Consider the following 13,201-nt stretch of genomic DNA (forward strand, 5'->3'; position numbering starts at 1 on the left):
TTGAAAAAGATAACTTTTTTTTAAAAAAAAACATAAATAAATAACAGTTGTGAAAGAGTATTACAAGAATATAAAAAATATTTAATGTTTATCCACACGGATAACCACCAAATATTTATGTTCCAAAAGAATTAATATACAACAGTTTTATCTCAAGGCTTTGACATGCAGGTCAAGGTCTTGAAATAAGTTGCAGTTTCACATACAGCAAATATTAAAGCTATAAAACACTTACCTTAGCTCCCCCTACGAAGATGCTTCCTTGTTCAACATTCCCAACTCAAGCCGAATAAAATTAAATCTATCTTCACTTAAAGGCTTAGTAAAAATATCAGCAAGTTGAAAATAGTAGAAATAAAAGAAATAGATACGTCATCATTTTCTACATGATCTCGAATAAAATGATGTCGAACACTAATATGCTTATTACGAGAGTGATTCACATCTCGAACTCACTAACTTATGACCAAACCAAGTCCATTATTATCACTTGAAATTTAAATTAAAGCAGTTAGGCAGTAAACAAAGAGAAAGCATCAAGCACTTATGTTTTATTACAATGATTCTGATAATGTCTAGAAACAAGAAACCTTGACTTCAAGCACATCATTGAAGTCCATTATTATCACTTGAAGTTTAAATTAAAGTAGTTAGGCAGTAAACAAAGAGAAAGCATCAAGCACTTATGTTTTATTATAATGATTCTGATAATATTTAGAAACAAGTAACCTTGACTTTAACCACATCATATGTGAAACAATTGATTTCTTAGTTATCAGCATCATCATCATCATCAACAACAGTTAACACTTGAATATGGAAAACTTCCTGACCAACATAACGCACACTCAGAATATCACCATGCTCAACATGATTGTCAGCTTCAAAGTTCTCCCAACCAGAATACATGAATAGACCATGAGTCTCACTAATATTAGCACCGAGCAATTCCACATTCCACGCTGGCCCTCTAGGACCACGTTGAATTCGAACAGGAGCCGAAAAAGCCGTCGAGGGGGAGCGCGCATCGCGCGCGCTCCAACGCTAGTGATAACAAATATTTAATGTTTATCCACAAGGATAACCACAAAATATTTAAGTTCCAAAATATTTAATATACGACAGTTTTATTTCAAGGCTTTGACATGCAGGTTAAGGTCTTGAAATAAGTTGCAGTTTCACATATAGCAAATATTAAAGCTATAAAACACTTACCTTAGCTCCCCCTACAAAGATGCTTCCTTGTTCAAGATTCCCAATTCAAGCCGAATAAAATTAAATCTATCTTCTCTTAAAGGCTTAGTAAAAATATTAGCAAGTTTATAATTAGTAGAAATAAAAGAAATAGATACGTCACCATTCTCTACATGATCTCGAATAAAATGATGTCGAACATCAATATTTTTAGTGCGAGAGTGATGCACACCTAATAGGTATGCCTGTAAAGTGCAAACCAAGGTCTCGAAGTTGTTAAGATATCCACAGGATTTGAAAGCAACAAGCACCTGCTTCTTTAAATTGCGTCATATTGAACTTCTTGCAGCCCAAATAAAAATGGTACCTGTGTTAGACATTTGGTTTGACTTCCATCATAAAATTAAAAATATCATTACATCAAGGTGGAGTCTTCAATTAGGTCCTAATACATAACACATTAATACATAACATAGTACGCTTCAAATTCAAGATACGATCAAGTTTATACAACACAAACCGATCAAGTTTAAACAACACAAACCATAGTCCTACAATCCCATGAGTCTCCTATTACACGTTATTTTACATATATTAATACGAGTAGCAATACAGATATTCTAACTGGACACAACATCCTTCACCATTAACAAGCAGTACTTTATGCACTTGGTACCAGTCTTCACAGTAACTAGAAACTTCTTTTGAACATTCAAATTAAAGGATTAGTGAGTTAATTAAGTAACCTAATAATTTTATTTTTTAAACATCATTGAGGGAGTTCAACCTCAAATGCATTAACTGTGAGCATCGTCAAATCCACCCTATGAGGATCCCAGAAAACCACGATCCCTCCAAGCAAACCTCCACCCGCGTCAAATCGCCAGGACATAGTTGTGCCTAGTTTTGCTAGAATCCTTTCGCAATTCGTGGATGTTGTCCCCACCTCTGTCACTATCATCAGAATTAGGTTATGGGTTGCAACAATTTCTTCTAAGTGGTCGACAAAATAAGGTCAGGTGATCCTACGGCCATTCCAAAGCACAACAGTAGCTCCAATGTCCAGTTTTTTCTTGTTAGCTCTAGCTCCGGATGAAGTTTGACAGCTTGGTAATGGCTTGTCAGGTCGTCTTCGATGAACTGGTCCCTAAACACGGAATAATTGATCTCCGTGATAGGAGACCTCACCTAAACAGATGTTTAGCAAACTATGAGCAAATTATGTTGTGGTCCCTTAACTGGCAATTTTGTTAAACATAGAAAATCATGTGATCAAGGTCTAAAGTTATTTTATCAAAAATTATCGGATAATTGGGCCACTTATCATGATTTATCACAATCACGAGTCATGATAACTTTAAAATTACCATGATTAACTTAACTTTAAAACTTTAAAATTATTATGATTAACTTAACAATTATCATGATTAACTTCACTTAAAAATTATCATCATTAACTTAACATTTAACTTAACTTATAAATTATCATGAGTTATCACAATTAAAAATCATCGTGATTGATTTTTCATAATTAAGCAATCCTGTTTTCAGAAATTAATTTATTTAATCATCACTTGTATGCACTCTATTTCATTGAAAAATTACTCAACCAACAATGGAATTAATCAAGCAACCCCACTACAATTGGCTAAATTAGTCAACTTCCAAGGTTAAACTACCATCCGAACATAATATCAGACATAATTACTATATGTGATACTCAATTACTTCTAATTCAAAGACAAATTGTTATATTTAGTTCAAAAATTCCAATAATCGATAATAGAACAAAAATTTTCATCAATTAACATAACTTAAATTTAGGTCTCTCAACAAGAAAAGATTAAATTAGCTCAAATTGCAGCTAACATGACAAGCCAACAATTATCAGCAAAATTACGCTATAATAATTATACGAGGGTACGTATTTTACTTACAAGAACAGAATATGATCCGTGTAGCTGCCGAATTCCGTGCTGAAGCCAGCCACTCCAAGGGAGTATATATGGCCACTTGTTGGTATTATTGGCTTCAAGTCTATCTTCTCCACCATCAATTTCGGAATGATTTTGGTTGTACCCTCGTACTCGACATAATCATCCATTTCCAGCTCACGAATGGCAGCTTGCACCTCCGGCTTACCAACGACATCAACAATATTGGGTAAGTAAGCTGGATAAATCTCACTAGCCTCATTGACCATCATTAATTTGTCCATGCGGTGTTGCTCTTCTTTAGGGTTGGCGACAATTTTCATCAGAATATTATATTCAACGACATGCAAGGCCAATTTTCCATTTTGGCTATGAAAATAGACAAAGTCGTTGAAGTTCATTTCTTGTTCAGGGTTCATGTTGTACTTGATATAGTGTTTTGCGTTCTCAGTCGCCGTAGCCGCGAAGAACCCAGGAGGGTAAGACACTTCTTGGTTAGGTTCTATGGTGGGAATGAAGATAGTACTCTGGGGAAGAAAAGAGAAAAGAGGGTAAGTTCATAGGGGCGAAACATATCACGACAAAAGAAGCTAGTAAGCCAACTTTCTGATGGTTTACTGCTCATTGTCAAATTACTAATTGACTACATCAGTCCAAATAGTACCACAAGTTGATAAGTTGAGTTGTGTTCAACACGGCAAATAGTATGTCCTCCAATATTTTATTACCATTCTACTGCCAAATATTACATCAGTCCAAATATTATGATTATTTTCCATGAACTTTGGCAATGTATTGTCATTGTCAAAAATATTTGCATTTGAGGAAGTGTGGCTTATGAAGTATAAAGTGAATTAAAGTGCATTGGCGTATCTGTACTTTTACCACACTCATGAATTACCATGGTGTCCTTTTACTACACTCATACTTTCAAATATCTCACCCGCCCATTTGAAAATCGTATCTGTAGTGTTGGTAATGCAATTGTCACATTGGTAAATCAATGGCTATAATTTTGATCAATCAACGGCTATAATTAATGGAACTTAAACATATACCCTACAAAATGGTTGATTATTTTTTTGTAAAAAACAAAAGTGAACCAAAATCGAAGCCAACTCAAGCTAAGTACTTGATAGAATTATTTGATAGAATTACTTGATTTTTCCAATTATTTGATAGAATTACTTAAAGAAAAATGTACGAATTTGATTTAATTCTATTCAATGGTAAGATTTTAGAATTATTTGATAGAATCACTTAATGAAAATGTACGAACTTGATGAAATATTGATTATAAAATTTGTTTTAATTTTTAGTTTAATCTATCTGAGACATTCGATGATCTAATCTATTTAATTATTCCAAACTTCATTCATGAACATTTAAAAAAGAAAATACTCAAGATTTAAAATAATATTATTGGAGCAATTGAATGGAATAGGACAAAATTACAATGCTTAATAGTTGAAGATAGTTTTGATACAAAGATAAAAGGTAGTACTACATAGTACAACACTGATCAGACCCCTACTAATGAAAGACCTCTACCTACAAGGCAAGGGTAATGAAAGAAAGCAACAATGGCATAGTACAATAATGAAGTAGTCACTTCTTAAGTCAATTTATTAACACAATTTTGACATGATATAAATTTACTAACTTGATATAATTTTACTAATACGATATGAAAGAAATTCATTAACATAAATTAGACACAATAGTAATTGATATTAATCGTAACACTATAATTTAATTTGATTAAGCGTTTTGTCTGTAAGATTCGTTTTCGGCTTCGTCTTCGTCTTCCTCACTCTCTAAGGGTTCGAACACGTACTTACTTTCCGGAACAATTTCAGGAACCATATCCAATGTGAATTTTGTTTGCCAATACATTAAGCAAATTAACTTTAGTAATAATAATAAAGGATAAAAAAATAATACTAATATTAGGTTTAATTATATAAATTTACTAATGTCATTAAGGATAACTTACAATACAAGTGACTGTAGTAAGATAACCGTATATGGTATCTTGCCGGCTTGTGATGTATGGTTCGACCTTCAAGCCCCAAACTAGTAGCACCCATCCGAGACCGGAGCTAGGCCCAATTGCTTCAATCCGATAATTACCAACCATTTTTCTTTGTACGAAATTCAACAGTGGCCTGCTGACCCTGGCCTTTGTGATTATCACTAGCATCGGTGAGTACCTATCGTGGAGCTCCTTAAAGTATTCGTTAAAGGACGACCAGTGGATACTCCGTGCGTTCCAAACAACCACTAACCTCCCTTTGTTAAATTTCAAATTATTATTAAAGATGTCATTTGTGTTGGCCTTAATACCCACCGTGAAGTACCTCGTACCACTGATACAAGTTACATCGGAGTGCACCGTGATTGAAAGTGCTGAGAATGGAGTGTGAGCCTCCATCACGGCATCACATGGACCCTAACCTTATTTTCTCCAAGTACAATTTCACGAGTAGTATTGGGGAGTGCGAATGTCGGTGTTTGGTCTAGATCGACGAATGCTTTCAGATCAAATATAGGAATCAATTCCTTGGGAATGTAGTGATGTGTTGAAGGGCAAGCACGTCTGTAAAACCATTTCATGAACACTATGGCACCCCTAGGAAAATAGGCAGCAGCATCATCAATCAAGGGCATGTATGTCGGTTTTACTTCTCGGGTAGTTAAATTACACATCACTTGGAAAGGGTTGCCGTAGGTAGACCCATTTTCCGGATTGGAGCACAGTTCTGAGTGTAACTCGTCCACAGGGAGTTGGTTGAACTCTCTTAAATATTGGTGGCTGTAAAAGTATTGAGTGTGGTTGAACTCCATCTCTGAGACAACTTCAGATTTCACTTGAGAAAAGTATATAATTAGGTATCGTGGGTGGTAACAAATTCGCTGGTTTGATGTTTGTAGCTGCCGGTTACGAAGCTGAAGATAAATTGATTTGTTTTTGCAACTTTTTGATGCCATTGTGTGATTGTTTTCGGCATGAACGTATAGAGTATTTTGGTTGTAAGGAGGTGGCTTTTTTGTGAAAAATTACCACATAATATTTTATTAATAATTTTATTAATTGGACAAGAAATATTTATTAAAAAGTAATAAATAAAATATTGCGTAACCTTTTTTCAAGAATTGAGGAAAAAAAATATGAATCCTGAATATCATTCCATTAATTAAGAAATTAACTTCTTTAAAAAAAATTAACAAATTAATTAAGAATAGATATCAAAGTTTATTTTGAAAAAATTAAAAGTTTATTTCGATCTACTAGATTAGATAAATCTAACAACGTTACTTCGATCAACTACGAGGGAAAGTAATCTAACAACGTTGCTTCGATCAACTCGGAGGGATTCAACAATTGTCTAACATCGTTACTTCGATCAACTTGGACAATAGAATCAACTAGAAGAGCAATTTGTGGAACATCGTTACTTCGATCAACTATAAGAACAATAAATGGTTTGAGGTTACTTTGATCAAAGCGAGATATAGAAGAACAATAAATCTAACAACGTTACTTCGATGAAGTAGGATGAACAACATGATCAACTAGAAGAACACGAAATGGAACAACGTTACTTCGATCAACTAGGTAGAAGAACAATAAATGCAACAATGTTACATCGATTAATTATGTAGAAGAACAATAAATCTAACAAAGGAACGTGCTTCGATCAAGTAGGAGATGAACAATACAATCAACTAGAGAAGAACAGTAGATGGAATAATTGAACTTCGATGATTAACTAGAAAGAGGAACAATACATGAACATCGTTACTTCAATCAACTACATAGAAGAATTCAATCAACTAGCAAATTATGATTTATAAGAAATAATGTCAATTATTAAAATGTAAAATTTAGAATATAATGCGGATTATAATTGCAAAAAATTGTTACATTATTAGAGTTGAATAAGAATTTAATAATCCAAATGAGTGTGATCATATTTAAGGGTTTGGGGTTTTGGAGAGATTAGGGTTTGAAGGGTTTAGGGTTTCGAGGGTTTGATTTTCAATTTGTCTTTTACTACAACACTATATTCAATTCAATGGGATTGAATCTTCTAGTGTTGCTCCCCCTTTTACCGCACCCTTGGAACCCCCCTTACCTTTTTTTTCTTTTTTTTTGTTGTAACGGGTGAACATTTTTTAGAATCTTGTTTCCCTTTTCTAATAAACTTTTGTTTGCTTAGAAGTTACTTTTGTCCTATGGGTAATAGCTTATGGGTAATAGCTAGTTGATTGATCTAACACCAACAACTAAATATATAATTTGCTGCTGAAGTTTTATGCTGACGTCCTTTAGTACAAAAAAATAATATTATTTTTATTTTTAATTTTTGCAATAATTTTCCTTTATTAGTTAAATCTAAATCTAAAATCCGATAATTTGTAATTATCTTCTATAAAACTATTTCAAATAAAAAAAATATCTTTTAAAAAAGTATAATTACAATTATAATTATTGCGTATAGATAAAATTTGACTGCTTATATATACACAAATTGAAAATATTGGAGTACTTTTACAAAAAAATAAAAAAAAATATTAAAAATACTGGAATAATTTAAAATGTTTTACATAGTTGTACACATAAATATATAAAATTACTAAAAAACAAATAAGTATATAAAAAATTAATTATAAAATGTTACCCTTTATTTTTATACAGTTGGTATTGTTCTAATATCATTGCAAACGGAAAGGAAACATACAAGTTTTCCCTTTTCTATGATAAATGTTATTTTATGTGGAAATAGTTTTCCCTTTTCTATGACAAATGTTATTTTATTTGGAAATAGTTTTCCTTGCATGATATGGAAATATTATTTTATTTGGGAAAAAAAGAGAAATTAAAATCATAACTAATATCACACCCATAAAGACTGTATTCCTATGCAAAGGTCTGATATTATAAACAGACTTGACAAATAACTTATTCACCAATATCATCCACACAGAGATATTCAATCCAAATGAGTTCCTCCACCCCTTAAAATCTTAACCCCGATGGTGGTCCGATCCCTTCCAACACCACGTAGGAAAAGGAAGGCTATTGGCCGTCACAGCCAATTAGTATGCAGTTGGCTTGAGTGTCGGCGGAAGAAAAGCCGCCCTGGAGTGTAGTCTCATCGATATGTTCCTTCGGTCATTGAAGATCTTGTACTTGACCTAACGAAACCAAGAGGAGTTGTTGCTCATGTACCCAAGGTTAATTTACCTTCGGCCGAGAAGGATGCTATTTGTGAGGAGACCCAGAAAGTTGATCCTGAGGAAAAGGATGTTGCAGCTGAAGAAAACAAGAACGTTGTTGCTGCTGAAGAAAACAAGGACGTCGTTGCTGTTGAAGAAAATAAGGACGTTACTTCTGAAGGTGTTTCTATTCAGCAAGTGATTGACATTCCAGGAGACGACCCCATTCAAATAGAAGATGATGAACTTGATGTTGTGGTTGTCATGGCACCTCCTACTACTAAGCCAGGGCCTGTTACTAAGCGAGGGCCTATTGCTAAGCAAGCAAGGTTTACTCGTCTAAAACCTGGAGGATTCTTTCCAAAGATCTCGTTCAGGGTTTGCAGCTTAAACGACGACGATCCCGGGCTCGAGTATGAGCTTAAGATTAATGAAACATTCCTGAAAATTTACTATGACTATGCTAGGAGGGTAGACTGTCACCCGGATGATATTACTATCAGGAATGCTCGCGGCATCGTTGATTGTACTAACAATCCCATATTTGGCTGGGATTGTGAATAGGGCTATCTTGTTTGTTCGTGGCCATGTTCGACTTTTTTTTGCTTCCGTTAAATTAAGTTAAAATTTCACGTCATTTTATATTAATTTAGTTAAAATGTAGTTGTTAATTTCGTTAAATTTTAGTTGTTAATTACGCTAAATTTTAGTTCTTAATTTCGTTAATTTTAGTTCTTAATTTTCATAATATTCTGTTAAAATTAAGTTGTTAAATTCGTTAAAATTAAGTTGTTAATCTCGTTAAATTAAGTTAAAATTTTATGTCATTTAATGTTAATTTCGTTAAATTTTTTAGTCGATAATTTTGTTAAATTTTAGTTGTTAATTATGCTAAATTTTAGTTCTTAATTTCGTAATATTCTGTTAAAATTAAGTTGTTAAATTCGTTAAAATTAAGTTGTTAAATTTGTTAAAATTAAGTTGTTAATCTCGACAAATTTTAGTTGTTAATTTCGCTAAATTTTAGTTCTTAATTTCGTTAAATTTTAGTTCTTAATTTCGTAATATTCTGTTAAAATTAAGTTGTTAAATTCCTTAAAGTATAGTTGTTAATTTTGTTAAAATTTAGTTAAAATGGAGTTGTTAATTTTGTTTAAATGTAGTTAAAATGTATTTCTACTTTGATTAAATTTGTAGGAACTTGAGTGCAACATGGATGTTCGTAAGAAGCTAGTCTATCTCCGAGAGCCGCGAACACGTGAAGTGAAGAAGAATTGAAGGTGTTAGTCATGCTGGATGATTATCTGGACGGGCTATTTCGAGCTTGGAGTGAGGAGGTTAATGTCAGGATAAGCAAAATCCTCATGATTCATGAGAACAAAAAGGTTACTCCAATTCACAAAGTTCGGGGTGTGGCCATGAGGAATTGGGATGATTTTTTGCTTCATTGACAAATAGGCCATGAGGAACGCTAATGTGTGTGAACAAAATCAAGTATTAAGGGTCTAGGGTAGATAGTGAATGTAATCGCCTTTTGTAGGAAGCCCCAAGGATATGACCTTTGTAATAGAAAGTCCCCTTAGTATGGGGCTTTTGAACTTGAAGCTTTTGAACAAGATGTATTATAATGAAATTAAGTTAAGTTGTTTGAATTAGCACATTATGCAATTATCCCATACCTAAAATTATAATTACTATAAAGTATACTTAACTTACAAGTACACTTAACGTATAAAGTATACAATTATAATTGAGTATTCAACAAACTGAAAATTAAGTATTCAACAAACTGAAAATAAAAATATCCAAATCCTGTTAATTTAGATAAGAAAATCTATTATTCCAGAACCCTTATTACACATTCCAAACTGAAAGGAATATAGGTACAAATCCATTAAACTTAAGTTCATCTCATACAAGTATTATCCAAGAATTGGAAAGGTTACCTCATTTTCAAGCTTTTCTTTAAAAAAAAGAGAAAAAAAAGAAAAGCTGAGCCGTGCATCGAAAATCAAAATGCCATCATTTCCTTCTGACATTGGCGCGAGAATTGGAAAGGTTAATGGCTTTTTATTTTCCTTCCCCCTTCCCCGCCATTTCACTTTTCAGAAAAAAACAGAGTTCTTTCAAAAAGAAAACAACCTCTTCCTTCCTCTTCAAGAATCGCCTTCGCCATTAATGTGGGATTGTGGTAGAGAATCTAAGCACGACAAAGTACAAAAACTGAATTTTGCTGAAGGTATATTCCTATTTTTTGTCTTGTTCTTCCTCAATTCGCCATTAATGGGTTTGAGGGTACTGAAATATGGGGTTTTTTTTTCTTGCGATTTTTTTTTTTTTTTTTTTGGTTTTGCTTATTTTTTCTTCATGTGCTATATTATGTTTGAATTTTTGTTGTGAAATTAAATTGGGAGAATTGTCTAGGGGTTTTGGTGAAATAGGGGGGTTTTTGAAAATGAAATTAACCTTGACTAACTCCATTACTTGGCCTAGGTATGGACGCTTTATCAAATGCTCACCCCATCTTCAGCAACCTCAACCTCCTTTGCATCCACATTGTCTCGAAGGTCAACTGGCTGAGTCGGGCGAATGTTAAGCAGGTCTGCAAGAAGTGAAGGCTGTGGTGGCGCACTCATCACTTGGCCAACCTCCAACCCTTTCATGGGCCTAGGGCCTCCGTTAATGAGTGGGTTCTTAATGATCTCATGTACAATGACGACCGAGATCTTCATGCTTGGCTCAACAAGGATATGACTGCTTACTTTGATGAGTTTCCATTACTCTTCAAGGAGGAGCAGTAGGTTGTCCTCTGGGGGGGGAAGGGATAACTAGGTGCAGCTTGTTGGTTTTTGTCGTGAGAAGCTGCTAATGTAAAGCTTTTTTTTTGGAAAAATTTCTTTAAACAATACGACCTTTGTCCCTTCCACTAAAAACAAGTCCACCTTTTGATTATCCCTGAATAATACCACCTTTAGTGCTACTCTGCTTTAATCAGGTAAAAAAAAATTGTAACCGGTTATAGCAGGTTGTGGACTGGTGACGTGTCTTCCTCTTCCCCTTTTTGCTTCTTTTATTTATCCCTTTTAATCTGTTCTTCGCATTTCGCCATTAACACCTTCCAGGCTTCCTTGTTCTTCGTATTTTTCTCCACTCCATACACTTTTTTTTTTGAAAGGTCCACTAAAACCTCTATTAAATGGTTGGCAAGAGGCAATCATCTAGTGGTTCTTCGTCAAGCTTTGCAAGGGAGGAAAACCAGAAAATTTGTTGCAGTTGTGGAAATTATGCGGTGGTGAGATCTGTAAAACAGGGTCCTAACATTGGGATGAAGTTTTACGGCTGTCCCTTATGGCCGATTTGTTATCAATTATAAATTGCTATGAATTTTATCAATGTTGATTAATTTGAGTGTGATAGGTTTGTAATTGGATATTGTATTGTTGTAGGACACTCAATGTGAGATGTTCAGGTGGATTAATCAGAGCAACCCCATGGAAGATCTTCAATATCATGTTTTGGAGAAGGAAACAAGAATTTGCGAGTTAGAGTATGAGCAACAGTGCAGGGATGATAAAATCAAGAGATTACAGTTGAAGAAAGATAACCTAAAAGAGGATGTTCAAGAAATAAAGAACGAAGTGTATGCGATGCGGGTAGAGATGATGAAGTGTTCGAGGAATGAGTAGAATTTATCCATGACTTTGGTTTTTTCTTGGATTTTCTTTGTTGTAGTCTTGTGTTATCTCAAATCGTAGGTGGGTTGCAATTTAAGATTTGTAGTGTAATTTAAGAGTTGTAGTCTTGGATTTTCTTTGTTGTAGTCTTGTTTTGTAGTCTTTGTCATCTTTTGGTATTGTATTTGTAGTTTTTATGCAGTTGCAATAGTACTTGAATAATGAAATGCAATAGAACTAATTTGATAACATAAGCCTTGTCTATATAAATGTGAAAGCTGATAATGATACAGTAGTAATTGCATATGGGTTGACATACAGAAGGATTGTTCAAAAGACTTAGCTTACACATGATAAATTATTCAAAAGACAAAGCAATATACTAAATCATTGTTCAAAATACTTAGTGCTAATCATAGTGTCTCAAAATTACAGAATATGAACCCAAATTTTTATGGATGTTGTTGATGCACTGTAGAGGTTTGGCTTGACTGTGTGGATATGTGTTGCTCTTGATGCCTTACTCTACTCCTTGTGAAGGGGGCCTGAAACAGAAATTTTAAAAATGAAGTTAACAGTTATCAAAGAACAAATTAAGCACAAAACACATGAAAAGAGCTTACTTGTAGCACTGGGGTACCATCAGCACTGAAGAGCACACCAACCCCTCCTCTGCCTCTCCCCCTTCCTCCTCTGGTTCCCCTAACTAAAGGACTTGCTGAGTGACAACACCACCTTTAACACTACCTCTAGCACCCCTACCACTATAAATTACCCTTCCACCCCTGCCTAATTGAGTTGGCTGTGCTGTGGGGTCAATTACTTGCTGCTCAGAAGATGTTGCTGTAGACCCATCTTTCCTAGGTCTTCCTCTTCTTCTCTTTGCTGCTAGCTCTAAGTGAACATAGTTGTCTTTGTCAGGACATCTCCTCTTATTGTGGCCTCTAACCTTGCAGAGACTACATGTCATTTCCAGTCCTGTTCTTGACAAAGAGCTTGGCTTCTTTGGGTTCTCATAAGGATCTTTGATCCTATTTTTTCTAGGTCTGCCAGGACCAATTTTGATGGCAGGGGGGTCTAAGCTGCAGGATACTTTAGGCCAATGCCTCTCTCCTTCACATGGAGGGATAGACCCACCATAAACCCTGAGGTATACATCCTTTTTATAACAATCAT

The 13,201-nt window shown here is 34.2% G+C and overlaps 1 protein-coding gene across 1 annotated transcript; it reads right to left on the minus strand.

The window, feature by feature from the left end:
- Positions 1–1,585: 1,585 nt before the first annotated feature.
- LOC110704698 lies at positions 1,586–3,860 on the minus strand. The gene is made up of 2 exons (XM_021882513.1): positions 3,132–3,860; positions 1,586–2,382 (listed from the first exon to the last, which is right to left on the minus strand). The coding sequence occupies exons 1-2, from the start codon at positions 3,545–3,547 to the stop codon at positions 2,379–2,381; spliced, it is 420 nt and encodes a 139-aa protein (XP_021738205.1). The 5' UTR covers positions 3,548–3,860; the 3' UTR covers positions 1,586–2,378.
- Positions 3,861–13,201: the final 9,341 nt, after the last annotated feature.

The sequence above is a fragment of the Chenopodium quinoa genome, unplaced genomic scaffold (assembly GCF_001683475.1).
Source record: "Chenopodium quinoa cultivar QQ74 unplaced genomic scaffold, ASM168347v1, whole genome shotgun sequence".
Classification (NCBI taxonomy): Eukaryota; Viridiplantae; Streptophyta; class Magnoliopsida; order Caryophyllales; family Amaranthaceae; genus Chenopodium; species Chenopodium quinoa.